Source organism: Lipomyces arxii (assembly GCF_038497795.1).
Source record: "Lipomyces arxii strain Phaff 12-163 unplaced genomic scaffold V1512scaffold_21, whole genome shotgun sequence".
In the NCBI taxonomy this organism is placed as follows: Eukaryota; Fungi; Ascomycota; class Lipomycetes; order Lipomycetales; family Lipomycetaceae; genus Lipomyces; species Lipomyces arxii.
Window position 1 is genome coordinate 104,846 of NW_027117720.1, and position 28,000 is coordinate 132,845.

At 44.4% G+C, this 28,000-nt stretch overlaps 13 protein-coding genes and 1 non-coding gene across 14 annotated transcripts; 10 read left to right on the plus strand and 4 right to left on the minus strand.

Annotated features, from left to right (window-relative positions):
• Window positions 1-61: 61 nt before the first annotated feature.
• Window positions 62-2,358, plus strand: V1512DRAFT_266926 (P-loop containing nucleoside triphosphate hydrolase protein). The gene has a single exon (XM_066917179.1). The coding sequence runs from the start codon at window positions 80-82 to the stop codon at window positions 1,949-1,951; it is 1,872 nt and encodes a 623-aa protein (XP_066769797.1). The 5' UTR covers window positions 62-79; the 3' UTR covers window positions 1,952-2,358.
• Window positions 2,359-3,031: 673 nt separating this feature from the next.
• On the plus strand, window positions 3,032-3,909 carry V1512DRAFT_266927 (uncharacterized protein). Its single transcript, XM_066917180.1, has one exon. It carries the CDS (start codon window positions 3,123-3,125, stop codon window positions 3,717-3,719), a length of 597 nt encoding a protein of 198 aa, XP_066769798.1. The 5' UTR covers window positions 3,032-3,122; the 3' UTR covers window positions 3,720-3,909.
• V1512DRAFT_266928 (beta-lactamase-like protein) lies at window positions 3,799-4,993 on the minus strand. Its single transcript, XM_066917181.1, has one exon. It carries the CDS (start codon window positions 4,889-4,891, stop codon window positions 3,941-3,943), a length of 951 nt encoding a protein of 316 aa, XP_066769799.1. The 5' UTR covers window positions 4,892-4,993; the 3' UTR covers window positions 3,799-3,940.
• Window positions 4,994-5,698: 705 nt separating this feature from the next.
• On the plus strand, window positions 5,699-8,193 carry V1512DRAFT_242732 (uncharacterized protein). The gene is made up of 3 exons (XM_066914296.1): window positions 5,699-5,894; window positions 5,947-6,017; window positions 6,067-8,193. Exons 1-3 carry the CDS (start codon window positions 5,811-5,813, stop codon window positions 8,084-8,086), a joined length of 2,175 nt encoding a protein of 724 aa, XP_066769800.1. The 5' UTR covers window positions 5,699-5,810; the 3' UTR covers window positions 8,087-8,193.
• A 2,002-nt stretch (window positions 8,194-10,195) lies between these two features.
• On the plus strand, window positions 10,196-11,394 carry V1512DRAFT_266931 (uncharacterized protein). The gene has a single exon (XM_066917182.1). It carries the CDS (start codon window positions 10,592-10,594, stop codon window positions 11,330-11,332), a length of 741 nt encoding a protein of 246 aa, XP_066769801.1. The 5' UTR covers window positions 10,196-10,591; the 3' UTR covers window positions 11,333-11,394.
• Window positions 11,395-11,499: 105 nt separating this feature from the next.
• On the plus strand, window positions 11,500-12,450 carry V1512DRAFT_229362 (uncharacterized protein). Its single transcript, XM_066913918.1, has 2 exons — window positions 11,500-11,711; window positions 11,760-12,450. The coding sequence occupies exons 1-2, from the start codon at window positions 11,632-11,634 to the stop codon at window positions 12,328-12,330; spliced, it is 651 nt and encodes a 216-aa protein (XP_066769802.1). The 5' UTR covers window positions 11,500-11,631; the 3' UTR covers window positions 12,331-12,450.
• A 25-nt stretch (window positions 12,451-12,475) lies between these two features.
• Window positions 12,476-16,290, plus strand: V1512DRAFT_292833 (trafficking protein particle complex subunit 10). Its single transcript, XM_066918310.1, has 4 exons — window positions 12,476-13,230; window positions 13,275-13,371; window positions 13,414-15,668; window positions 15,714-16,290. Exons 1-4 carry the CDS (start codon window positions 12,550-12,552, stop codon window positions 16,245-16,247), a joined length of 3,567 nt encoding a protein of 1,188 aa, XP_066769803.1. The 5' UTR covers window positions 12,476-12,549; the 3' UTR covers window positions 16,248-16,290.
• On the minus strand, window positions 16,252-17,137 carry V1512DRAFT_266935 (uncharacterized protein; the record flags this gene model as incomplete). Its single annotated transcript, XM_066917183.1, has 5 exons — window positions 17,023-17,137; window positions 16,890-16,969; window positions 16,736-16,797; window positions 16,625-16,690; window positions 16,252-16,577 (listed from the first exon to the last, which is right to left on the minus strand). Coding segments are annotated over exons 1-5 (385 nt in total), but the record flags the coding sequence as incomplete, so codon positions are not given.
• A 29-nt stretch (window positions 17,138-17,166) lies between these two features.
• Window positions 17,167-20,160, plus strand: V1512DRAFT_292834 (RHD3/Sey1). Its single transcript, XM_066918311.1, has 3 exons — window positions 17,167-17,396; window positions 17,444-19,553; window positions 19,607-20,160. Exons 1-3 carry the CDS (start codon window positions 17,311-17,313, stop codon window positions 19,811-19,813), a joined length of 2,403 nt encoding a protein of 800 aa, XP_066769805.1. The 5' UTR covers window positions 17,167-17,310; the 3' UTR covers window positions 19,814-20,160.
• A 383-nt stretch (window positions 20,161-20,543) lies between these two features.
• V1512DRAFT_292835 (amino acid permease/ SLC12A domain-containing protein) lies at window positions 20,544-22,738 on the plus strand. The gene is made up of 3 exons (XM_066918312.1): window positions 20,544-21,178; window positions 21,226-21,616; window positions 21,666-22,738. The coding sequence occupies exons 1-3, from the start codon at window positions 20,852-20,854 to the stop codon at window positions 22,652-22,654; spliced, it is 1,707 nt and encodes a 568-aa protein (XP_066769806.1). The 5' UTR covers window positions 20,544-20,851; the 3' UTR covers window positions 22,655-22,738.
• V1512DRAFT_266939 (uncharacterized protein) lies at window positions 22,650-23,857 on the minus strand. Its single transcript, XM_066917184.1, has one exon. It carries the CDS (start codon window positions 23,384-23,386, stop codon window positions 22,910-22,912), a length of 477 nt encoding a protein of 158 aa, XP_066769807.1. The 5' UTR covers window positions 23,387-23,857; the 3' UTR covers window positions 22,650-22,909.
• Window positions 23,858-24,774: 917 nt separating this feature from the next.
• Window positions 24,775-24,846, plus strand: V1512DRAFT_t54. Its single transcript has one exon. It is a non-coding gene; the product is annotated as a tRNA-Glu (tRNA).
• Window positions 24,847-24,955: 109 nt separating this feature from the next.
• V1512DRAFT_266943 (Fructosamine/Ketosamine-3-kinase) lies at window positions 24,956-26,284 on the minus strand. Its single transcript, XM_066917185.1, has one exon. It carries the CDS (start codon window positions 26,112-26,114, stop codon window positions 25,170-25,172), a length of 945 nt encoding a protein of 314 aa, XP_066769808.1. The 5' UTR covers window positions 26,115-26,284; the 3' UTR covers window positions 24,956-25,169.
• A 329-nt stretch (window positions 26,285-26,613) lies between these two features.
• On the plus strand, window positions 26,614-28,000 carry V1512DRAFT_266947 (cyclin-domain-containing protein). Its single transcript, XM_066917186.1, has 2 exons — window positions 26,614-26,985; window positions 27,036-28,000. The coding sequence occupies exons 1-2, from the start codon at window positions 26,863-26,865 to the stop codon at window positions 27,900-27,902; spliced, it is 990 nt and encodes a 329-aa protein (XP_066769809.1). The 5' UTR covers window positions 26,614-26,862; the 3' UTR covers window positions 27,903-28,000.

Sequence of the window (28,000 nt, forward strand, 5' to 3'; positions counted from 1 at the left end):
CATTATACTACTCCGGGTAATCTAAATTTATTAGTGCCTGAAATTTTTATTGAACTTCACGATGACTTGAGCAAAAGCAATGTCAAGGGTTTTTGGGCTCAATGTTTGCACAAATGCACTGTCAAAACCACAATGGCAGCGGTTTGTATTTTGTTTATTGCCGTTACAAATTACTCGGTCCTACGCCGGACAACCTGGACCGAGAAGAGGCCAGCAGTCTCGAGACAGATCAGCCTCGAGGAGCAGCAGGCCTGGTTCATTCCGGGGTAAACGAAAAAGTTCGTTTTATGATGCGCGCAGGGACCGAGACAGGGGCAGGGATACGGCGTATAATGTGCGACAGAGCAGGAAACCAGCAAGAATGGTGTTGGCGAAGAAAGTCATTGCGCCATCAGAAGCGAAGCGGTCACGAATGAGTCCGCAGGATTTCCAGCAGCATAACCGTAATATTAAGCTGTTTCGTGAACGACAGGAAACTACGCCGCTGCTTCAAGGACCGCCCAATGCAGGTGAATTCCAGGTGCTGACCTCAATTGATTATAAGGACCGACTACCGCTTACAGCTACGATTGCGCGCTTGAACTCGTTTGAAGCGTTGCGATTGCTGCCGACGGTCAGGAACGCGTTGTATGCTAGGACATTGCAGAGGCTTGACACTAAAGCGCCGACTCCAATTCAGGCACTCACGATCCTGAATATGATGCGGCTGAAACCGCCTACTGTCCGGTTAGCTGAAAGAGGATTGGCGACGAAAGAACAAGAAGACGCAGAGACGGATGAGGAATACTACCGGCGGAGACAGTACCGAAAGAATCTGCCGGCCATGAAGGTCAAGACTAAAACGTACTTGATTGCTGCTGAGACGGGATCTGGAAAGACATTAGCGTATTTGCTTCCACTGATGAGTATGCTAAAGGAAGAAGAAATGCAAGACGCACCTGCCTTGTGGGGACTACTAGGGAAGCCGTACATTCGGTCTGTCATCGTCGTGCCTACAGCGGAGTTGGTCCGGCAGGTACTGACGATCGTCAAGGACATGAGCCACGACGTGAAGCTTGCATCTGCTGGACTGTCTCAAGAGACATCGTTTAAAGTAGCCAGCAATCTGCGCCACAAGTCTATAGACATTTTAGTCACGACGCCTGTACCGCTACTTAAGCTCATGCACAGAACAGACTACAACTTGCTGCAACATTGCAGAAAGATTGTTGTCGACGAAGCTGACAGCTTGATGGACCGGTCGTTTCATAAAGAGATGATAGAGATTCTGGATACGCCTACACATTTAGAGACTTTGGTGTTTTGCTCTGCTACTATACCGAAGTCGTTCAACCGCACGTTGCTGAACAAGTATCCAGACTTGGAGCGGATTGTGACGCCTCATCTGCATCAAATTCCACCGCAAGTTACGTTCTCGACAGTTGATACTTCAATCAAGCCATTTTTCAATGATAAGCGGAAAGCGCTTGCGGAGACGTTATACAATTTGGAACGAAGTGATACCGAGCCCGGAAAAGTCAAACGCATTGTAGTGTTTTTGAATCATCGCGAAAGCGTGACCGAAATTGTTGACTATCTTAATCGACAGCAGATTCCGGCTACAGGATTAACCAGAGACAATTCAATTGCGGAACGGACTAAAATCATGAACGAGTTCATCCACGCTTCACCGCAGATTAAAGATGCGGTCGATTTGGTGACTGGTAGTGTCAAGACTCTTCGGATCTTGGTCACGACCGACATCTTTTCCCGGGGTATTGACATGCAGTCTGTGCGAACCATCATTCTATTTGACGTTCCGTACTCGTCAATCGACCTCATCCACCGTGCTGGGCGAACTGGTCGAATGGGTAGACGTGGCCGGGTGATTCTGCTTGCTGGAAAGAGCGAGTTGAAGCCATGGCTGCGTGGTTTAGAGACCACAATTAACAAAGGATACGCGCTTGTTTAAGAAGCGCATTTGTACATAGATATTGTTACGAGGCGTTTATGATGTTTGGAAATCGAACTACTCTGCTATTTTAGTATAGTGTAGCTTGCCCTTCACAAGTTGATATGTGCGATGAATTCCCGATGACAACTTTCTCCGCTGGTTTAATTTAAGTACCAGTTGGATTATACAAATTCGGAAGATTGAAGATTTGAGGTCTAAAGTTCAGCTGGCAGACTTTATTTTGGTAGTCTATTAGCACTACTGTGATCCCTACATTATGTACTATACAATATAGTCAGTTGCAATTAGCGCTACTATTACCCAATCGACGATGTAGTATTGAGTAGGCACTGTCTTGAAATACATGATTTACGAACACATGAATGAATGTAGAGACATACCGGCCACATGAAGTCAATTATCACAACAGCATGTATGGCACTAAGAAGGCCTCACCGCATAATACAAAAAGAAGTAAAACGCAGCAAGAGCGTTGATATCAGCACTAGCATCGGCTCACCAAGCAGAAGGACTTAAAGCTGCAAAATTGGTGGAATTTGACAAGCGTGCTGTTGATTACCGAAATGAACAGTACTACGATTGGTAACTAATTTTCGAACAATTTATTAGAGACATCTCGGAATCCTCAAGTGGGGGTCTTGATCTGCATATTAAGAAGTTTGTGTGCGAGAAGTTTTTAAAGGCATAGATGTTGTGGGGTTAGGGTACATGCTCTACAAACCTTAAAGGTTAAGACTGAGCACATTGCCTATTCGCACCGCCACATACAGCATAAATTTAATATATAGCATAAGATCAATTACATCACTTGTACTACTACTATACTACTAATAATAAAAACATTATACAAATTACATAGCACAAGTTCACACAAACAACGCCTGAGTCAAATTGACTAAATGCGGCCACTATTTCTGTACTAAATTTGCCTTACAAAAAGTCGCCTGATTTTTATTGTGTAATGTGGCCAATCAACGTCATAAAGTGGCGCAGGGTTTTCCGTAAACCGCCGACACCCTGTGTAAAAATCAATATATAGTGCACTTAAAGCCATAACTGCAAGATTGATTAAAGACCATTAAATGCTTTGACGTCTATAACTACCTCGTCAGATCCCGAGTTAAACTATCATCAAGATTCCCCTGAAGAGACCTCTGAGCATTAAAAAATGAACAGAACAATTGAAGGACAAGAAGGCCATTGGCCTTACGTATTGAAGCGTTCAGTACCTGCCGGTCTGGCTACTCTCTCAGTCGGTGTTGGAATAAATCATTACATAGTTCGCAATCACGCGAAAGTCGCCGCAAAGAATGTCAGTGCAAGAACATTCATGATGCTGGGGACTTTCTTATTTGGATTTATGACTACGACTGAAGTTTACTCGTTGAAATACGAACGTCGTATTATGAACCGTATAAACAACATTGATGACGATCATGTCGCTGCGAAAACTGTTCCTCAATTACCAGAGACAGTCACCGACAGAGCAGTCAATTGGTTGAATGAGAACAGATTCAAGGCGTTCTTGACTGCTTGGATTGCGTCACTCGGTGCAGCTGGTTTTGCTGTGTCAAGAGACAAGTACATGACTACAGCTCAGAAGGTTGTGCAGGCGCGTATGTACGCTCAGGGATTCACGCTTTTGCTCATTGTTGGTTCTGCTGGTTTGACCATGCTTGAGGACAAGGGTGGTGTGCCCAAGACTCATAACCATACTTTCAAGGATGATACCTGGAAGACATTGATCAACGACGAGAGCAAGTAAACGATCATGAGAAGAAGTGTGGAGTGGGATTATTTATTTCATTGGGAATCGGTATAAAACAAGTCATTATTAGGAATCATGGAGTTCTTATATTGGTGCAATTATTCATTTGGATAGACTTTTCATGTATATATAGCTTTTGTCTGTACAATACACACCTCGACAAATTTTCAGACAGTATTAATTTTATGTATTTACATGGGAATATATAGTGGCGCGGTCTACGCAGACGTAGGCAGAGGCCATTCGAAACCAAAGTGCTTCTTCGCCTCTTCGAGCTTGGTGTCAATGCACATGAACCCAACGTTTCTGTTCTCGCTCATGTAAATAAGCAAGTTCTTCTCACGCATGACCATTGTCTTGTCAAGCACGGCCTTGCCCTTCAGCGTGTCCCAAAAACAGGCAATGGTCTCAACAATCAGATTCTCGGTGTCGACATTGTCGGTAATGTGGCCTGAGTAGGTAATCAGCCGTTTTCCAGTCGCCTCGTTCTTTTCCCGCACAAACTTGAGCAGCGTTTCCATGCTGCCAATGTACTCGATCATGTTTGAGGTCTCGATAATGTAGATCGGGAGCACTTCATACAGAGAGTCACCGGCATAGATGACATGTTCCTCGGAATCGTACAATGCAATCTCGTCAGGAGTATGTCCAGGTGTGAGCAATGATTCTAAATGAAGATCAACCCCGTTGAATGTCAGCTTCTCATTTTGCTGAAGCCAGTGAGCTACGGTGAACTTTGGCGTGGGGATATTGAACGCACAGCAGAGCGAATTGCAGCCCAAATCCTTCAAGATGTAGTCCCTATCATTACCAGAGATGAAGACAGACGAATCATCGGCAAACTCGAACAGACCACCAATATGATCGTAGTGAGTGTGAGTGATGAAGACAAGCCAGTGCTTGTTCTTTGTCTCGTTCGTCTCTGGGTCAACATACGTGAGTCTGCCCTCGGCTTCGAGGTTTGTCTCAATGTAGCTTCTGATACTCTTTTCCTCGACGGTCGGATCCATGCAGTGGTTGGGACCGCATCCAGTGTCTACAAGCAATAACAATGTAGGATAGACCTTGACATATATGAAAGGCAGTTCTTTCAAGATGTCATTCTGCACGACTCTATACGTCGACGGATTGAGAGTTTTCCAGGTGAAACATGAGGTCTTTGTTGTCATTTTAGAATCTCAATTGACGTTGAGAAAAGAAAGGAAGTATAATTCTCGAGGCGGATGAAGTATCGTAGTCTAATGGAGCCACTGATAGTGACTGAGTCATGAAAATGCTTAACTGCTACACGCGGCATAGTTAATGCGTATCTGCATTACAATACAGGCATATGTGCCATGACCAGCCAATAGCAAAGTTTAGATTGTGAACTTTGTTTCTGATAAAGGGACACGAGACCCATTAAGCACTGTCACTTCTCCCCACCTTCGCTCCCGCCCCACCAAGTTCAGCTAGTTTTGTACTATAGTATATATACATACAATATTTATGGTATAAAAGTATGTATACTACTGAGATATGCGAATACAATAGACATATTCTGTTCAATGTAGAGTGCAATGTAATTAATTGCTGTATATTCTGTGTATTGTCATGTGCTATATTGAAGATAATACAAGCACACAACGGTGATTCAACATCTGTTTGCTACTAATATCTAAGCGGAGTTAAGATGGACGTAGAAATCGCTTACAATTCATACACTGCTTCGCTGGTAGAGACCCTGTGGCGCCTTTGTTCTCACGATGTTGACCTGTCATTTGGTGATATGGAGACTATTAGTACTAAATGTGCCAATTAAACATGGTAAATAAATCTTTTAATTGAATACTAATACATTCAATACTTAGATACACAATAATTATTATACAAGCACTTTTTAAACAATATTTTACGTAATAGGCAAATCATTAGTGTCATTCATACTTTAGCACTAAACTTAATTCATACTTTCTAGTGGGGTTTGTTCACTCACTCTTTGTCCAATTCTTCACTCGTTCGACCTCAAGGTTAAATCATGACCTAGTCTAGCCTCTGAAAACATTCGTTAAGTCGCTTCATTCTGGAACAGCTCGGCTTCTTGACTCAATGTTTGTCTTTCCTGCGAACAATGAGGGTTACCGGAAACGGAAACGAGCTCATAAAGCCTGTGAGCAATGCAAACGGCGACGGGTTAGTAAAAAGTGCATGATATAAAAGTGGCAAAGTGCTGATAATATTACAGAAAAGATGTGAACCTCCAGTAGAAAACCATGAACGGTGTGCGCCTTGTATGAAGGAGAATATTGCTTGCAGGTACGCTTTCATTGTGAACACAAATTTGCCCACTCTGACATGTTCATAGCCTCGTACCCAAAAGCATCGAGGAGATTACAGAATCAAGTGGAACAATACCGGTAGACGACATTGAAAACTCAAGAACAATTGCTGGCCGTGTGATGAAAATTGCTACTGAAAAAGTCTTAAGCTCACCTACTTCCAAATCAGCAACGATCGTGGCCGAAGTCAAGCCAGAGACAAAGGAACCCGTAAACACAAGAACACTGACATCTGCTTCTGTAGCGGCAACGGCCGCAGCAGCAGTCGCGCCAGTCGCGTCATCCACGGCAGCAACTCTAGACGCGGTCTCGACTGCCGCCGCGGCCAGATCCGCAAACTCCTCCACGTCGCCGGACAGCAATGAGCAAATCAAGGCTGTCGCAAGCGTACTGGGTGCGTCAGGATCAGATGAAAGACTGATCAATGGGTTTGCAACTGAAGTGGACCCGGTGTCTGTTTTGCTCACGCTTCGTAATGTCGATAATAATCCAGGAAGAATAGGAGTCTGGGTGACGGAAAAAAATGATCCGCCAAATAAACAGCTGCTAGCATATCTAGACTCAATACATGCGTTTGATTTACCGGCAAAGTCAGATAGAGATGGGTTAATCAATGTTTACTTCAAATACATCCACCCTATCCTACCAATCTTTGACAAATCGGAGTTTCTGCTTCTGCACGCGAGAAACAAGTGCCCGACGTTATTACTACACGCTGTCTTGCTTGCGGCCTGTCGGCAGCCGGCTGCAAAGAGATTTATACGGCTGCAAACTCCTCGTCATTTCGCATCAATCACGGCCACCAAAATCCGAGCACTTATGCATGCAGAGATTGAAGGTGACAAATTGACGGTCATAAGGGTACTTGCATTACTGTCACTTCACTCGGAAGGAGTAGACGGACTTGAACGATCGAGTGCCGATCTGGAACTGGCGTTTCACTACGCACATTATCTCGGTCTTCACGACGAACGGCGGTCTCAACCGGAACAGTCACATATTCGAAGGCTATGGTGGTGTCTCTGGTGTTTGGACAGAGTCTCAACCTGCGTGTCAGCCCGACCGGTCATATCCAGATTAGACGATGTCGGTGTGTCGCTGTTGGCGCTGAACGAAGAAGGTTGGCTAGGTAAATGGTTTGAAGTCTGCCAGATCTTGGACAACGTCATTGCTATGTATAGACCATCAGGTTCGACTTTGCCGCCCGAGGTTAACGTCGAAGTGAGTTACGGGCGGGACGAAGTGCACTCGCCGTTTGCTAGTTTTTTACATTTATTGCGTCATGTGGCTTGTATACTAGCACACAAGCGCGCCCCGGAGTCTCCAGAGGAAAGTGTTTCGATTTTATTGAAATCTGCATCACAGATCCTGCATATTGTCAAAACCCAATCACTTCCATCGTTTCCTGCTGTGCCATACGCGGTGTCGCTCACACTCACGGTCTATCTTCGCCTATTTCCGTCTCCTGAAGCTACAAAAGGCTGGCAGGAGAGCTGTAGAGTTTTGGACAGTCTGTCCAAGACGTGGTGGGTCGCTGAGGCTATGAGCGGGACAACGCGCGCCTTGTTTCGCAAGTTGGAGGAGGATTTGGTTGACAGACAGGCCGAGGAAGCGGCGTCTGCAATTTTGCCCGAATTTAACCTGGCCTCTACGTTTTCGCAGCCGACAGTAGCGGATGGGAAGCGGGACCTCGGCGGTGCGGAATTGAGTCTCAATGGGGCTGTTGACTCCACTTTCTCAAACTTGAGCGGTAATCCCGACCCAATAGTCCCGTCCTTAGCCTCAGGATTAGTACCAACCATCGCGACTTCAGCATCAACTCCAACCGTGCGCACATCGACGCCGTCGCTGGAGACCCAGTTTCTCGACATGTTTTCGGACCTGCCCAACCCTACCAGTTTTCTCGACCAAGTACTGATGTTGGACGATTTTTCAGGCATGTCGGAGTTATGGATGCCCGACTTGCAGCTCGAGGATGCGGCTGTGCCGGCTGCATATTCTGGGAGTTCTGTAGCGAATGGACATCATAGTGCACCGAAGTACTGACCCCAAGGGTGCAAAAGGCGGTTCGTGTATATTATGTAGATGTATTTCTTGGAAGGAATAGTAATATAAGCATTTGTACATTTATAATCAAGAAGAATAAGCATTTGTATATTTACAGTTAAGCAGATTTTAGTTCAGTGTTTCTTTGAGTGCCGTCTCTACGGAACAGAAATACAGCTGGATTAAAGACACCGTACGTGAATGAATTCAGTATATACGGCAAGTGTGCGGGTTTCGTTTACTTCGTATATTGGAATTAATGATACCGGTGCAGCTTTTTATGTATGTACTTATTTTGGTTAAAACTAAACATGGCTAGCTATTTAGTGACAGGTACCAGAGAGGTGAGTAGGCTGCAGCAAAAGCATGTACGCAAGCCAAGTACGCTATCTTCTCTTGCAATGGGCCATCATTCTCAAATATAGTTCCCATATCAAGAGATTTTATGCAAAGTAGAAGATTTGCTTTTTATTAATTGCTAATGGTTATTGGATGGAAATGAAGAAAGTATTCAACGCTACGGTACAGGTCTAAGAAATTTATTGCGTACGTGCTTACGTGCGTACGCAAAGTGCGGCTGGCAGCACAAGCGTCTCAATCACGATAACCGTGACATTCAGTCGAGATATCTACAAAAAAATTTTGTTAAAAAGCTAAAACATTTTTGATACTGTAAAAATTACGGTAAAGATTACGCTAAGGTTCCAACCTTATAATTGCCAACACTCAATACGCCACCTATTTTCTCGTTGTCGCAATTGTAATTAGCATCGGCTTGCATAGTACTGACGTTTCCGGCGATGTATAAAGCGTCTATATGCACAGGAACAGCTTTAACAATTTCGCCAACATAGTACTCGTACCCTGCACGAATGATGTTCTTCTAAACTTCTTCTGCTCCCCCCCATATTTGATTCTTTGTTTTGTATTGCAGTGCCAGAGTGCCAGTAGGAACCAGACATACAGGGTCTGGCACAATGCCAAATTTTTCGTCATATTCAGTATTTTCGTCATCATTAGCACTAATGAAAAAAGTTGAGTAGTCTGATTTAGAGACAGAGATGCCATGCTTTGGAACAGGGGCGGCCCTTCAAAAAACTAGTCAAACTCGTCATTAAAAGCTAGGTCGCACAAAGGCACCTCACAGAATGAGACCATGTAATCAAACATGGCAGCGCAGCTGCAGTCAGAAATATCAGAAGTAGTCTAACACAGTTTAGTTTCGCAAGTAGTAGCAGTAGCATGCCGAATCAGCAGGTGAATCAACAGAACATTCAACAAGCAATTTGACAGAAAATTTGGCAAGTAATTCAACAGAAATATTATTGGTATTCGTATTCGTAATAGTATTGCCATCGTTTTGGACTTCTCAATAATAGTGACGGTATTGCTCTTGGTACTGGTATTGATATTGATACTATCAGTTGCATCGGTAATTATACAAAGTTGGCACTGGCATCGCTTTTGATATTGACATCGACATTTGCATTGGCGTTTGTGTTTTGGCATTGATAGTAGTTGTAGCAGTAGTGGCAGTGATATTCATATCATCTGCAGCTTCAGAAAATAATTCAATTGTATCGATATACAGAATTAAATCCTCGACACAATAACTGGCTTATAATTTGGTGCCATCCAAGACCTCATTCTATCTGTTTGGTCTTAAGAGGGCTGGGGTCGGCCAGAGTGCACCGATTGTAAGTCGGCCTAGTCTTTAAACACATCGTTTTCAGATCCCGGTAGTTTCCTATCCTAGATTCTGTCATCACTGCTGCTCTTTAAACTATTCGGCTTGTTGCGGAATACAGAAGTCCAGAGACAACTGAAGACACCGCGATGTAGGGTCTTGAGCGCGGCAAAAGTTTGTGCGAACGAGGTCGGGAGATTGAACAAGCTCAAACTTTAACGCGCAAAATAAAGTAGAAGTTCAGTAATTTGTTTGAAAGTAATCTGTTGTTTTGGTTTAGTCGTTGTATGGCTAGTTTGAAGGGTTTGAAGGCAGCATAGTGTGTAGCTAAGGAGAGATGGTGGGGTTGGGAGAAAGGCACCGGCGATATGGAGTATCAGGGTAAGGGTCAGACCGGAAACATTTGACTGCAATTGTGTGCAAGTTGCTTTAGAAAAGATCTCTAATTTGATTGGATCTCAAGTTACGCAAGGGCAGAGAGTTGGACGACTAAATAGAAGAGGCATTGATATAAGCAAGACGATTTTATAGAACCAGTTGCAGCTCGCAACAATCACACTTTTGATAGAGAAGTTCGAAAGGATTGCATTGTTCTCCTCGTGGATTGAAATAGACGTGAAGATAGGCTTGACTAGTTCCGACTGTAGCAGTGATAAATACTGATTATGGGACGACATGACCGTAAATTGCTTGTAATATCGAGTTCATTGTGCTGTAGAAAGAGGCGTGGCTAACTACATGCCCCAGCCATTTAGTGGCACAGTAATCAATTAAGACGCGTTCACTCTTTCTACAATCAATCCAGTCGCGTGTCCACCATGTTTACCAAAATCACGCGTAATTTAAAGCAGGCATGGAACAAGACGATACAAGAGTTTCACGATTTTGAAGCAGAGCAACAGAATCCTAATCAAAGGGGTCGGATTACGAATACACAATCCACTCGACGTAGTGGTCAGACGCGTGCAAAGAGTTTAAGTAGGATTGCTACTTTAGATACGTCCTTTGAAGCCGTGGGTGAAAACGGGACGAGCAATTTGCAGCGAGAGAAAGGCATAAAGAGGCGACGGGCTGTTACCGCTGATGATATCAACAAAAAAGTGAAACTAAAACTGGAATCGAGCGGGGCTGATGTCGAACGGGAGCTACGTGCAAAGATCGGTAGTTTGGAACAAGAGTTACGAGAATCTAAAGACGTGATTGAGAGGTTACGAGTTGCATTAGCGGACCAAGACGATTACATTCGAGCAATGGAGTTCGAGATGAGCCGGATCAGTCACGACGGTGAAGAGAACGCGTCCCAAAGCGCGTCACACAGCGTCACACATAACCGGTCCGACAGTCTTGAATCATTGATCTTAAAACCCGACATGACTGGTCGGAAAGAGTTAAAGGTTGCACACGAGATCGTGCCGTCGAGACGAGTGCGAGAGCAAGAGCAAGACGAGAAAGCAGAGGTTTGGATGGAACCAGTTCGGAACTTGGCTGACGCGTCGTTTGAACGAATGTCCCCGCTGTCGATGAGAGAGATTGATATGATTGTGAATACGACACGGTAATTTATAAAGTACGATAGAGTTTTATATGTTATCTGCAATATAATTTGTAAAATGGGCTAAAATATACTTAGAGGAGCTGTAAAAGTACACAAAACCCTCGTATTCAGCGACTTTAAACGTATTAAGGTATAAGACATACTCCTGTGTATATGCACAATTTGTATGCATATAAGCATATTCTTAAGCCGAGGTTCCCCCAATTGGCTGACAGACAAGACCATCCCTAACGTAGACCAGCTTTGTATCTTTTGGATGATCTTTGAAGTGCTCTTACCATCCTTAATCTGATCAATTTGGCAATGTGGACTGTTTCGACAATATTCTCAGTATTGTCAGCTGTATTCTGGTTGGTTAACTATAAAAATATTCCAACTGCATGGTATGTTCCTATTTTGTTGGGAAACTATGGACTGACAATTGAATATAGGCATTATAGATTCTACAAGTCATTGTTTTATTTCTTCTACGTTAATAAGAATCCAAAGGCGATAGAAGAAAACGTGTTCCGGACCAGAGTATGGAAGAGTAGATCGTCTTTCATGGAGTGCGATTTGAACGGACACAAATCCAATTCGACGTATTTCTCTGACCTCGACATTGCGCGAACCGATTTAATGGTGGACGTGTTTAAGAAAACATTCCTTGACACCAAGAAGAAGACTGGAAAATGGATCTACCTCCCATTAGGAGCAGTTGCGACCGTGTTTCGACGCGAAATCAAGCCGTTCGCGGCATACACTATCAAGAGTAAGATTGTTGCGTGGGATGACAAGTGGCTGTTTGTGGTCAGCAAGTTTGAAATGGTTGGTATCCCAAAGACATGTGCCATTTCAGTCACAAAGTACGTATTTAAAATGGGTAGGAAGACCATTCCGCCTGCCGACGCGTTGAAAGATTGTGGTCTGTGGACACCGGAAGCTGAAGCAAAAGCACGAGCTGAATTGCCCAAATGTCAAGGATTGCTTGATTTAGACCAGTTGGAGGATGAGGAGTTTTAAGATAATAACCATAACGTAGACTTCGATGGTATAGATGACCGAATTGGAGAGAATTAGACAAATACAAGTAATTTTATTAGACTGAACTGAGATGGCCCTGGAATGAAATTTTAGTGCGGCTCGAGATATTTGTGTTCGTCATTCATTGCAATCAAATCAGTACAAAACATAAATTGATTTTGAATGACTAGTAAATTTAATTAGACGCGATAGACCATAATGAGCACGTCATGGTCAGCTACAATAACATATTATGATCCGTTTGGTATAGCTCCGCATATTATCAAAGACATTCAATCTCGACTACCACTACGAAATCTGCAATGGGACAATCCCCCACGCCCACTCAGATCAATTGCGTCGCTCGAAGTCAATTTACAAGAAGAGTCGCTTGGTGATGATGCTGTTCCTAAACACCAGATCCCGGGATTATCAGATAGTCCGTACATGAAGTTGATTCTAGTCAAATGCGAGGATAACGACACTTACAGGAATAGTGTACGTGGGATCATTAGAGAATGGTTTTCAACCAAAGTTGCATCGAAAAGAGATTCAACTGAGTGGCTAATTATGTACTTTGAACCAATTGGCACGACTTCAGGCAGCAACACCGCATTGCGATTTAAGACTGGCGGATTTGACAAGACAAAATCGGATTTCAACTCAAGTGCGAAGGAAGACAGATGTATACTGGTCAAGGCAGCGCAAACGGCTCAGGGAAAAATTGGGCCATACACAATTGAAGATACTGAGTTTTGGAATGAGGTCATGAGTAAAGTCAAGGATGGAGTATTGAACGCATTTGGAAGAAGAGTTCGCATGTATGAAGAAGAAGTACGAAAATTGGAGGCAAAGAGAAATATTCCGGGCTGGAACTTTGCTACTTTTTTTGTCATGAAGGTGAGTTTTTGTTGGCAAAAATATTAATGCTCATACTCGTATAGGAAGGACTTGCACTGTCATTTGAAAGTCTGAGTTTGCTGGAGGATGCGTTGATGCAATATGATGAACTGGATGCTACGTTTATGCAGCTAATGAGGAGTAAGTACTGTCGGAATTTGCTTTGATTATGCTTACGTTTAGGCAACAATGCAGATTTCTTCCAGAATATAGGATTCAACATTAAGACTGCAGGAAAACTACTGAGTGAAGACAGGGATAATGAGATGCTACGACACCAAATTTTACAAAATCACATCACCCTATTTGACTTTCGATGTTACTTGTTCTCAAAGCAGGCATCTATTCTTCTTCTATTATTGTCGTCCGCAAACTCGCCGTCAATGACTGCAGTCCGAGTCGCAGATTTCCTAGTTCGCACAAGAAATTTTACTCTCGAGACCAGTAAGATGCTGATTTCGTACGGCAAAAACTCGTACTTTGTCGCAAACTGGGTCTTTGGGTTAGTACAAGAAGTCATGGATGCGACCCAGGTCCAACCGGCCGTGATCCAGGGAGGCCATACACGGGACGTCGCTGAGGGTCGCGCAGATTTGTTATTGCTGTCACGATCGTCGATCGAGCAGTTAGCGGCATGGAAAGGGTGGCGAATAGGCGACGGAGGCTTGGAAGATACAGATTTGCTCTCCGAAGTTGAGATGACGGCTGAAGACGAGGTCACGTTTGACGAGTACATGAACCCGAGATTGAAGGAATTGCTGAGCAGTGAGGAAAAGTTTGTTACTGCGTACTTGGAGATGACCGAGATTGTGCGAAGTCTGTACGAGTCTGCGGACAGGACGCGGTCAGTTGACAAGCTGCGGGCGCAGATGGCGATTATAAAATATAAGCAGAAAGAGTACGAGCAAACGGTTCGGTTACTAGCGTCTCTCCCACAACTGTATTCGAGTCAAGGATGGGAGACAATCTCAACAAACTTATTTATGATTTACGCTGACTGTCTCGAACATCTTGGCCGGACAGATGAGTGCGTCAAGATTTACTTGCAAGCCCTTGCAAACAGAGATCAGTCTAGTATTTTTCAGTTTTCCGACATTTGCACCAAAATCAACGCGCTATGCAACTCTCTCACGACCGAATTCACATTTGCACTGCCGGCGCTGTTCAGCACATCCGTGTCAAAAACCATCTCGGTTTCGGACGACGAGGACGACAGTTTCTACATCTCGCTTGAAGTGACCAATCCGTTTGCAGTCGCGTGGACATTGCATGGCGTGTCGATCCGGACGATTGAGCCGGATGGAATGAAGCATACCGTAATTTTTCAGTCGGGCAAAGACGTATTGCTGCAACCCGGCGTTACAGTGATTAAGCTTAGAACGACACATAGCATACCGGGTGTGTACGAGATTGACAGTATTGAGTTCAGAATAGGTAAATTGGTGTTGATAAAGGATTATTTTGGCGAGCAGCCAATTGAGAATCAGACTATGCTTATGTATCAACAACCTGGGAATATGGATGTGAAGTTGTCGACGCCGAGTTGTATGAAATTAGAAGATCAAAAGTTAGTGATTGTGGAGATCCATACAGGCTGGAATGAGGTTCAGGAGGCGAAAATCACGGCCCGGAGCGCATCGACTGGCTTAAAATTGGCTGTCCCACAGACTACAGGCACGCTTGTGAGCAGTGACAACACGGAAGTACCGATCGCGGTCGAGAGCATGGCGGGGTCGAGTTCGCAGCTTACTTTTGGCGCTGCGGGAAAGAACTCTGTTGTATGTCTGTCGATGCCGATTACTTTCTCTTCGGGATCGAAAGAGCTTTACATTCGTGTGCAAGTTGAATTCAAAGCCGGGAACGATGAGTACTATTCTGTCGCCGTTGTGCGCCATGTATCGATCACCCTGTCGCTTGTGGTAAACGTGCAGGATATCTTCAAGGTCAGTAGTTTGTTTTCGCGGTTCTCGGTCTCGTGTATCGGACAGTCAACGCCGCTGAGGATTGTGTCTGGAAGCTTGATCGGTACCGACGAGTTTGACGTTGCAGGCGGGAAAGGAGGTCAGCGGTCTTACGTTGCGTTTCCGAAGCAGCCGGTCGTGTACTCTTTTCGAATAACGCGGTCAGGCAACGGTAAACTCCGTACGCAGCCAGAGCCGCTGACTTTAGTGATTCGCTATAGGAGGTTAGAGGACGAGGTCCGGCAGAGTGTGAGCCGAATCGTGCAGGAAAAGTTGGCTGCCACACAGGCCGCCAAATATGCATTGCTGATTGCAGAGTACATGCAGAGTGTGATGACATGCGATCTGAACGCGTATGGGTTCTTAGGCAAGCTTCAGGTGGGAGAGTATGACGCCGCAGAATGGAGCTCGGTGTTAGGCCAGATTGAGAATGGCGATCGGGTTATTATTGAAACTACATTGAAGGAGATTTATGAGGTGAGTGCTTTTTTGCATGTGACGTTCTGCATTTAACGGCAATAGTACACGCCGAGAAAAGAAGAGGATTTTTTGCATCAATTTACAAAAGAGCTCGTGATCCCGGTTGCGATCCCAAGCGTACAAGTCTTGTTTTCGGTCGAGCTTGACTACCTGCGCGACTCCGAGTCGGACAGCGACCAATTTGGGGACAGGGTATTCTACATTGGCCAGCCAATCACGGTCAGAATGAAGCTCCGATGTACCAACGCCTGGACACCTGCCGGCGACGACAAGAAGGACGTGTTCAAGATGGGCGACGTTGAGTTTGCGTATGAGGTCAGTGCGAGTAGTGACACGTGGATTATTTCTGGGAAACGAAAGGGCCATTTCATCGTTTCCGAGGACGTGGTTGAGTGTGCGCTGACCATGTTGCCAGTACGGCACGGTAACTTGCTGTTGCCCAGGATTGACGTGAAACCGAGTCAGCAAGAGCAAAGGGATCAAGTTGTGACGGCTGAGGTGGAGTATAAAAACCTTGCAGAGTCAATTTTGGTGTTACCAGAGGTATCAAACGTTGTGCTCGCGGTTGGCGAGTGAAGTGTAATTTGTATAAAATATAATTTTGCATTGGCTTTTGTAAATCTCTGAAAGTCTCCTGCTCTGCAATCAAACCCAGTAAATTACGTCTCATGAAATATTAAACAAACACCTATAAATGTACCCACCCATTACGCAAAAAATATAGAAACAGAACTTAGTTTAAACGGAAAACCTCGGGAATCATGGCAATGTAAGCCACCAGACAGATAAGCGTCATTAATCCGACCGGCGTGCCACTCGTAAGAAAGTATTTTGCGGGTTTGTTGTTGAGAATGTACTTGTTTGAGCTGAATCTTCTAAACAGTCCAATCATTACGAACGAAAAGCCTGCGAATGTTAGCCTGCATTTATTGTAGATGAGTAATCTGCCGTACCGATAACGGCGTAAAGAGCACCAATAGGGTAGAATTCAATGTCAAATATTCTGAGAATAGACAATGCTGGTTCATTAGCTTTATGGAGCAATAAGACTTGACGCTGCTTACACATCGTGACTTCAAGCATGGCAGTTCGGAAGTATGCGCCTTCATAAGTTCTCTGGAATGCTATTGTTTTAAATACTGTGTCATCCAAACGTAACAGACCAAGTACCTCTATGAAGTGTTAGTTTGTGCGTTCTGAGAATGAACAAGAACGAACCTGATATCAATAATTTCAGTGTGGTCAGTCAAGATGTAGTCTAAAGGACGCGCCTGAATAGGCAAATCGTCTTCAAATGTCTATAGCCATATTTTTAATACCTTATATACACCAATCTATACGCATAACTTACTTCAGCCATGTTAATTCGTCACTTGTTGAAGCACCTCAAAACTCCGTTCATCGAACTAGCGCAACAGTGTTGGTAACATGGGCAAGGGTTGCCAGAGTAAAAATAAGGTGTGCACGTGATGAGCTCCGAGGAGTCGGAAGTGTACACTTCGACGTCATATTGAATACATTGGGACTCAACATAAGTGACTATTTGCATTTGCATCTTTGTGTTTTGCGGTTGACGAAATTTGTTAATATTTGTTATTACGGTGTAGTAGCAATTGAGTAGTGCAATACGGGTTTAAACATGGATCCTGCTATAGTGTCAGAGCCGGCTGATCCCAGACTGGACAAGTCGCAAGTCCAACTGATTAATGAGAACAAGGTCTTTTCGTGAGTTAAATGCTTTGTAGTGTGTAGAGTGTACTTACAACGAGAAGGAGTAATGTGAATGAGTATTTGGCGAAGGTACAATTAATGAATGCCGGTCTGGACTATCATTTGATCTCAGTCTTTGGAACGCAGTCAAGCGGGAAAAGCACGTTGCTGAACGCGTTGTTCGGCACGAGTTTTGATGTTATGCAGGCTAGTAGACGACACCAGACGACAAAAGGTATTTGGATGTCGCGCGCGAAGCAGGATAATATCTTGATTCTGGATGTTGAGGGTACAGACGGCCGTGAACGCGGTGAAGACCAAGATTTTGAGCGCAAAGCGGCATTGTTTGCGCTCGCGACGTCGGAAGTCTTGATTGTGAATATGTGGGAAGTCCAGGTCGGACTGTATCAGGGCGCGAGCATGGGTCTGCTCCGAACAGTATTCGAGGTCAATTTGAACCTGTTCAGTTCGCCAAACAAGTCACTGCTGCTGTTTGTAATTCGAGATAACACGACAACGCCGTTGACAGATTTGCAAGCGACACTCATTGATGATCTCAAACAGAATTGGGCCGCGTTGTCGAAACCGGACGCGTTTAAGGATTCGGAGATTACCGATTTCTTCACGTTGCAGTTCACTGCGCTGCCACATAAAGTGTTGCAACCTGATGCGTTTGCAAGTGCGGTCGACAAGTTGTCATCCAGATTCGAGTCCAAAACAGACGGAGACTACGTGTTTGACAGAGAGTACCACCGCAACGTGCCAGCCGATGGATGGAACATTTATGCGCAAAATATCTGGGAGCAGATCGAGCTCAACAAAGACCTCGATTTGCCGACACAGTACATTCTTGTTGCCAGGTTTAGATGCGAGGAGATTGCCGGCGAGGCTTGGGACGCGTTCGAGAACGACATCAGGCCGGTTGAAGGCGCCGCCGGAATAGTGGCTGGCCTAGGATCAATTATTGGTCCCGCGAGAGAGAATGCGTTGGAGATTTACAGGTCGCAAGCGTCGAAATATACTGGGTCCGTCTTTAGCGAGCGTGAGGCAGCGTTGGCTGCGAAAATTGACGCGAGACTGTCTACTATTTACAGTGCCCAGTTGGCAGTTTTGAAAAAGATTGCAATGCAGAAGTTTAATGCAGTGATCAGCTCTGAGCTGGCAAAACCAAAGGCTCGGTTTTTGACCGTCGTCGAGTACTCCAAGGCAGAAACTCTTGAACTGTTTCTGCAGGTCGCGAAGGAAGCCCAGATTAAAGGACCCTCACTGTCATATGATTCGACTCTTGAGTCACTAAACAATGACATTGAAGAAACCGTGTCACGACTTCGGGCATTAGAGGCTAAAAAGTTGGCAAATCGAATTATCAGAACTTTGTCGTCGAATTTGGACGACAAACTTTCTGCAATCTATGACAGACTCGGCCCTGATTTTTGGGACCGGATCATGGGAGCTTTCAGAGCTGGTCTAGAAGACGGACTATGTAACTACAAAATTGATGATGGAAAGTATGACCTTGGACTGGGTGCGAGTGAGGAGGAAACCAGGGTGGAGATTGAGAACATTCGCATGGAGGCATGGAAAATGCTGTACCGCACAACACGAGAGATTGGCAAGCGAGACTTTGTGCTGAGTAAGATCAAGAACCATTTTGAAGAGGTATTTAAGTATGACGTCGATGGGCTACCGCGGATGTGGAAACCGGCAGACAAGATCGATGAGATTTACAGTGAGGCGGTCAAGGAGTCGCTGGCACTATTGCCTATCCTGGCGAATGCGAAGCTTGAGAGTGGGGAGAAGATTTACCCTGACGCAGACATTATTGGTGCCCTTGAGCGGGATGAAGAGGTGGATGTTGACAGATTCCCAGTTTTGATGAGTGAAGGACAATTACTGCAGATCACGAATGATTTCAAAAAAACGGCTGGGTCAGTCTACTTGGATGCTAAAAGAAGTATGATTCAAAGTATAAAACAGATTCCGGTGTACTTTTACTTGTTATTGCTTGCACTTGGATGGAACGAGATTATGGCAGTACTAAGGAACCCACTGTTAATTACAGTTACGATCATGGCGTGCGGGTTTCTGTTTGTCGCTTACAGACTGAATTTGATTGGACCGATGCTTAGTGTTGGAAATGCAGCAGTCGGACAAGCACTCGATTTAGCTAAAGTAAGATTCTAAATTTAAGTGTGCGTGATAATTACTGACGTACCATTAAATAGGAACAGATCAGAGGATACGTTGAAGTGAGCTCGCCGAGTCCATCGAAAAGCACTCAACAGGCATCTTTTATTGCTACTTCTACTACTACTACTGCTACTACTACAAAGAATACTGAGTCCACTGGAGAGGAGATTGAGATGGAAGAATTAAACACATCAAAGCTGGAATTATCCGAGATAGAGCAACGGAGACCAGGTCAGTTTTAGACTTGAATCTTTTAAGGTTTGTTTAATCTACGGCGCTGTCTGAGACTTGAGCAAAGAAGATAAGCATTTTTTATGTGGCAGATTGGGCTTGGCTTGGACTTGGTTGGCTGAAGGCGTTTTCAGCCACTCTGTCGGTGCGCAGTACTGTAGGGAGTGCATGAATTAAGGTGTGATCGAATGAGTTAATGTTACAAAACACTAAGAGTGATAAGCACTTTAAAAGACACAGTAAATCAATCGCAGATTTGATGGAGATTAGCACAAACAATCGCCTTTAGTATTTTTACACTGTGCCGGGTGTACGACGTAGTCTAAACTAGCCCTGTGCTTTGTGCTTATACCGCGCCATGTGCATATATTAATGCAGAACTGTTTTCTATGCTCCTTTGCGGTTGGTGGGGTGCGCACGGCGCCATAACGCCATGGTCCGAGCCATCGAAACAGGTCTGTGCTTTTCTTTTATTTTCCCTAATTTCACCGAAGAAAAGTGATCGCAAGACATAACTGTTGTTATTGACTAGGGATTAAATGACCAGAAAGGAGCATTTGACCGTACAGTTTTATGGTTTGTAACTATACTCCGGCGTTCTTTCATGTCTTGCGTAACCAACCATTCGATAAAAGCTCGATTAACTTCGCCTTTACTTCTTTCGTATGATAAAATAAACTTTTACGCTGAACTTTACATTTTGTTCCGAGCCCTTTCCACAATTAGTGTTTCAATTATGAGACCGACCCACCACACTTTACACTCAAATAGTGTTTTACACTTCTCATTTCATCACCGCGCATCAGGCCGAGAGTGACTGTGCTGCATAATCTTTGAGTTTCTTTCTAATCGTGATAGTGTACTCTCGGTGCATGTGTGTTGTCTCGTTTGTAATTTTGAGACAACCTAATGGCACACTGATTGTGCTGTATCCGACTTTTGATTGTATACTGCCCTGTCTGAAATTATATAAATATACATTGATTTGTCCTGTCCTGTCCTGTCTTGTCCTGTCATGAACCTATAGTTTTCTGTGTTTTCTTTTCACTATGGATATTGAAGAAGAACATGTCTATTTTAATGAAGGTAAGGGATCAGATGTCGAAAAGGTCTCTTCACCAAGTGAAACCCCTGAATATGATCAAGAGCAACAAGGTGAATACGAAGATGTCAAAGTTGATGTTCACACACATCGCCGTGATAATCTTCAAAGAAACCTGCAGCAGCGCCATGTCCAGATGATTGCTTTGGCTGGTACTCTTGGTACCGGTCTGTTCCTGGCTTCTGGCAAAGCAATTCTACACGCGGGTCCAGCTGGTGCTCTGATTGCTTATCTTTTAGTTGGTGCAATTGTATGGGCTATGATTCAGTCTCTTGTATGTGTATGTGTGTAATGTGCCATTCATTTCCTGACAACTTACAGGCTGAAATGATGTGTTACGCTCCTATTGCCGGTGGTTACATTCATTATGCTGAACGATTCATTCATCCGTCTGCAGGTTTTGCAATTGGATGGATGCAGTGGTATTCTGGCATTATTTCTCTCCCTATTGAAATCGTATCTGCGTCTGTGATTATTGGTTTCTGGGATATCGATCCCGCAATCAATGACATTCCGAGGTCTCACATGGTCGGATACATCACAGGTCTTGCCATTATGTGTTCGGCTATCAATTACTTTGGCGTCCGCTGGTTTGGTGAAGCCGAGTTCGTTTTTGCGATCATCAAGATCTTGCTTATTCTTGGTCTCATTATCGCCGGTCTTGTTGTTGACCTCGGTGGTGGCCCTAATCACGACCGTATTGGATTTAGGTGTATGTGGTTTCATGTTGTCGTCGTCTAGACTGTACTGACATAGTTTAGATTGGGACAATCCCGGGGCGTTTGCACCGTATCCCGTAGAAGGGAATGTGGGTAAATTTACCGGCTGGTTTACCACTTTAATGCAAGCCGCGTTCTCCTTTTCTGGTATTGAATCTCTGGCCATGGCTTGTGCTGAAGTCGCAAATCCTCGTGCAAACATGAAGAAGGCGGCTCGATTACTGTTCTATCGTATCTTGTTTTTCTACATCTGTGGAATCTTAATTGTCGGCATGCTCGTACCATATAACGATAATAACTTGCTCAATTCGACTGGTGACGGTGCTGCGTCATCTCCCTTCGTCATCGCGTTCAACCGTGCTGGAATCAAGGTCTTGCCTTCAATCATCAACGCTGGTATTTTGACTTCCGCGTTTTCGGCCGCCGACTCGCAGCTGTACTCGACTTCTCGTATGCTGTACGGTCTCGCGGTCCGCGGTCAAGCGCCTAGAATCCTGGCCAAGACGACCAAGAACGGTACGCCAATTGCTGCGTTGATATTGTCAACAGTGTTTATCTGTCTTGCGTACATGTCCTTGTCTGACGGTGCCCAGACTGTGCTTAACTGGCTTTCCAACTTGACTTCGATCGCAACCTTCATTGCCTGGGGTACAATCGCTGTTGCTTTCTTGCGATACAAGGCCGGCTGCGAAGCTCAGGGAATTTCGCGCAAGGAAAGCAAGTATTTTTACAACAGATTTCAGCCTTTCCCCGCGTACTTTGCTATTTTCTGGTGCGTGGTCATCGTTTTGTTTAACGGCTACCAAGTCTTTATCAAGGGCATGTGGAGTACTTCAGACTTCTTTATTGCTTACATCAACTTACCTATCGTCGCAATTTTGTTTTTCGGTCACTACTTCTGGACTGGCCGCCAGCCATTCCGCAAGGCCAGCGAGATTGACATGTTTTCCAACATTCCTGGCGATGAAGTCGACGTTCCACCTCCACCAGCAAAGAATGCTGTTACCAAGTTTTTCCGATGGTTGCTTTAAATGTATATAAAAGGTTTATTTTATGCGTAACATATTTACTTAGTTTGTCTAACTTTTTTATCTCTTAACTGTATGCAAGCCTCCAGTTTTTTCGAGTAGACTAGCTCGTTTTGAGCGCGGATCCCTTTGTAAACGTGCATAGTCAACAATGTCTCGTCCAGCTTGTAAATGTCGTCCTGCTTCTTGCCGTCGCGAATATAGCATGCAACCGCGTCTGCTTCCCAGAAATATCCCCTGCCTTCAGAAATCGGAAACTCAAAGACTTCGTCTTCCTTGCCGCGCAACCTGAGGCGCTGACGACACCGGGATGATGAGATCGCCAAGCTCGCCTTGGAATCTGACCGTGACGTCGGGCGGAGTAGCGATGCCGATACCGCACGTGCCGACTGTCATAATTCTGGGCTTGTCCCACATCATTGTGAAGGACATGTTTTTGTCAACACCGGTGTCAATTGTCTTCATCATGGCGGACAAAATCAAGGATGGGTACTCTTTGTTGTTGTCTGGATGGTGGCACGCAATCAGGCTGAGCCATGAGAATGCATACACACCAACATTTAGCGGCGCACCACCGGCCAGGTCGGCATTGAACAGGTAGGGGTTGCGTTCCCGCGAAAACGCAAACGCAAGGTCGGAGTAAGCACGGATGTCTTTGCCAATCGCCTTGTCCTTGTACAGGAGCTCTCCAAACCTGAGCGTCAGTGAATAAAACCGAGTCCATAACGCTTCCATCAGAAACACTTTTTTTCCTCCGCGACCGCAATAACGTGTTTGGCCTTTGCAAAGTTCACGACGAACGGCTTTTCACGCAAGACGTTTTTGCCTGCTCGAAGAGCCATTAAGGCTACAGGATAGTGCAAATTATGCGGAGTCTAAAAATCAGTCAAACGTATTCACTGCCATGTAATTTTTGTAATAAAATACACCAATGTGCACACAGTCTACGTCCGGTGACGCACAAAGTTCCTCATAAGACCCGTACGCCATAGCCCCAGTCCCGGGTGCAAATATATATCCGACTTAACAGCCGCATTAAATAACTACACTCAATTAAAACATACTGAGCCAGTTGCAATCATACCCCAACGGAGAGCAAAGACAGACATTGTTTAATAGTATTGAAAAGTGCAGTTTCTAAAAGACCGGAATTTAGTGAGTGATCGCGGAAACAATGAATGGCCATGATATAGTAGGTACGAGAACCCCGCCCCCTCACAAACTCAATCGGGATCCCCCCCCCCCCTCACAGACTCAATCAAGAAAATATCTTCTGGTCGCCCCCGCGTTGCCCCACAAACCCCACAAATCAATAATTCTCGCTTTTTGGATCCTTCGTTCAATGTTGCATGGTGGATTTTGGAAATAGTCCACTATTTACTTGAAAATTCAACATAATAACGAGTCAAATTACGCAACTATGACTATTACTTTCACTGATCGAATCACAATTCATTGTTCTTCCAATTTAATCCAACGTCATTAAACTCATCCAGCCTTAAAGGATTAATTCGCAACCTGCGGCCCGGAATCCCGGTAAAATGTCCAGCCGCATGCGTATGTAAACTTTAAATTGCATACGCTACTCATCAAGCACTCAGTGTACCCCATTATTTATCTTGTTCTGGTCGGATCTGTAAAGTGTAGGCCGGTTCATGCAAATTGAAATTGCTAAAAACACTTTTTTGATGTGCTTCTCGATTGTACAGCGAGCAGACAAAATGAAATCGCGACTTCAGCTTTTGCCAATATGGTTGCAGTCTAAACACTGTAGATCGAGAGTTTGCACATGTTTACAGTCGAAAGCTTGTTACACCCTGCCTAGTCTATAGAAACTGATTAATATCTGGCTTGTCCAAAAGAGAAACCGTTACATTGTCTACACAGCTTGGACTAGCATCCAAACGCTAGAGAAAAGTATCAGTTATTGAGTAAACCACTCAGCCAACAATTCAAAACCATTGATTTGTTTACATAGATAGAGCTAAGTTCTTTCCAAGCGGCCCTACATTAATATTTCGATTAGCGACTCGAATAACTTCAACAGCCTGTAAAAACAAGCCCTAATCCAAATTTAGGACAATTTTCCCTAATAAACGCTAAGAAAATTTTTTATTAGAAAATTCGATATAGTGTAACGGTTAGCACGGTCCGCTTTCACCGGGCAAATCCGGGTTCGATTCCCGGTATCGAAGTATTTATTTTTTTTAATTGCTCTAGTTTCTTTTTGGTTACCCGGCGGGATATTCTATGGTTCAAAAAATAAATTTCAGGGGTAAATGATTCAAGTGCTTGTCGGGGTAGGCGTATTATTATATTGCAAAAATTGAGTCGTATATTTTTGAAATGAGCTTTAACCAAAGCGAGCGTGTCCGGTAGTCTGTTAATTGACAGAGTTCACTATTCTTTATGACCCAGATAAGGTTCGATAGCATGGTACGATAATCTACTTTCATTTATAGACAGAATGAAATGACTGAGCAGCCTGTTTATCTTATATAGTCAAAAAAGAACTTAATTAAGAATACTTGTTGATCAAAGCCTTCATTGAACTTTTTGCCTGATCATCATACCCGCCACCACCAAATAATGCAGAATGATTCAGTTCATGAAAGCACCGGTACAGTTTGATTCTGTCGTCGTACTGTGCCTTTGGCTCCTTCTCGGGCACGAGATGGTGGTATGGTTGGTAGAATCCTGCCGACGAGAACCCGCCAAACATACGTGCGATGCCAAGTTCAAACTCTGAGTCTGCGTAGTATGCGCACGAGTCGTAGATGACAGGCTCAGGGTCGGAAGAAGGCGGGTGAATGACTGAGCCGACGTTGCCGCGCCAGAGATCACCGTGAATAAGGGACGGGGTTGAGGTGACGTTGTCTAATAATGCGGGAATGACTTTGTCAAGCATAATAGCGCCTAGATGAGCGAGTTCGGTGTCAGGACCGTTTACTCGTACGTTCTCAGCTAGGATAAATTTGAATCTGTGTTCTTTGAAGAATTCTGACCATGTCCGTGTTGGTGGATTTGGCAGCCGCGTTGAACCACAGCATGTGATTTGTCCGTCAGACAGACCGTATGTGTCAGAAGTCGCAGTCGTATGTAACTGGGCTAGTTTCTGCGCCAAATTGCGTTCCCAAACTTTACCAGACCCGGCCTGCAGATTTGGTAGAAACGATTCGACGATGAAGTACCTGTCCTGGTCTGAAGCAAACTGGCCCCATGATATGGGTTCGGGACAGAATCCTGGTACCGCCCTGGAAATTAGCTTCAGCGCATTAAACTCGCCTGCAACAAGGTCTTTGTTCCGAGCATGTTTAAGAAAGTACGTAGGCAAGCCTGATTTATTGATGTGAGTTGTAGTACCGAATGATTGAGCAGAATAAATAGAAGATGGCAAAGAATACTGCGAAGAGTCACCTGGTAATGAATTTAAAATAGCAGCATCAAGAGCCATCTGAGCCATCTGAGCATGGGACAAAAGAGAGATGAGATTACAACAGATTAGATCTAAGGTTTTGGACAATGCGGCTTTATTGATTTATAGGTGATGTGATCAGTTTTTGACTAGTCTCTAGGCATTATAAACAGATTATTATATTAAAAGTTATTAATCAAGTTAATCACAATTATAAACCACAAAAACGACTATTAAAGCTTTAAAGTCTCTGAGCACGAACATGATTGAACCAACCGTCGTAGCACGTGGACTTTTGAGTGACAACAATTGATCTGTTAGTGCTATAAAGGGTTAGTAGCCCCTGAACCTGTTATTCTGTCTCTCTCTGTCCCTTTGTGCCGACGAAGATCATCTCATCTCCGACCATTTTGAGTCGGTCATGATGTTTTAGGCTGTAGACTTGTTTGGTATCATACTATTAAACGCGTAGATTTTAGTACTAAGAAATATATATATTTGACAACTATAAAGGAAATTGTATAAACTCACTACATCGGGTCCGTGTGTGGAATAACCTTAGTTAAACTCCTTTCACTTTTACAATCAATATTGTCTCCTGTGTTCACCTGCTCTTGTGCCCTTGATCAGTAGGAAGTACGTCGCCCAGCTTTTGTATCGCCACAATACATTTCAATGTCTGGTGTGTCCGGCGGTCTAATCAGATTCACAATCACCGTACAAAACATTTTGTCTTCGCGAGACTTATATCGTGACTAGTATAGGAAGACTGACTGCTCTCTAAGCGCACTCGCTGATGCAGCGGCGTTTGCGAAATATTGCTCGCCCGTCTTTGCGGTCGTCACATACTGAACTTTCAATGGACAAAAACGATGATCTCAGCAGCCATCGCAGTCCGCCGAGTACAAGCTCTCGTGTTGTAAGTTCGCCTTGGCTGTTTCTTTATGCAAATAAGACTAATCTGGGTAGACATCGCCGATTCTAGCAGGAAGAAGAGTGTCTAAGCGTGTCAGTATTGAGCAGCATGAACCTTCACCTCGTAGTCGGGCTCAGCAGTTTACATCGGTCGAGGCAGCTTACATAAAACACGATTCACAGTCAAACCACACGCATCATGATCATATACGACTACACAAATCTCTTAGTCCAACAATATCACGGCAAAAGTCTAAAGAAGTCTCGAAGTCGCCAGCAGTCAAACCTGCAGAAGCCGGCCAGCCAGAATCATTGCCGATACCAGCCGCGGCCAACACACCTCAACCAAAAGTACTACCGTCATTTTACTTCGACTGCGATACTCCCGATTTACTAGTTTTAATTTCATCCATGCTTAGCGAACTCATCAAACTTAACGACGCAATCCCTCTCGTGTCTTCACAGCTAACGAGATTTCATTCCCGCGCGCCGCCACTCATCTCGCACCGCGACTATCTCCACCGGTTAACCCGGTTTTGCTCGCTCGAAAAGTCTGCTTTACTGTCAATGGTATTCTACATCGACCTGCTTTGCACAGTCTTCTCGTCTTTCACAATAAATTCTCTCACAGTTCATCGTTTCTTGATTACAGCAGCCACAGTCGCAAGCAAAGGTCTATGCGACAGCTTCTGCACAAATGCGCACTATGCCCGCGTCGGTGGTGTATCGCTACCAGAATTGAACTTGCTCGAGGTTGAGTTCCTGGTCAGGGTGGGCTGGCGGGTCGTACCACCTGTCAATACGCTTGAGGAATACTACCGACGCATGGTCAGCCGGCTGGCACAAATGTACACAATTGCTCCAGAAGTGCCCGAACTTCAAGATGAAACAAAATTACAACAGAATGAAAATGACGAATGATAAAAGGAATTGAATTTGCATTGTAAGAGACTACTCTGGTTGAATTTTTGTACAGTAAATGGGATGTTTTAGAGTTTCAATGTAATGGTCAAACAAGA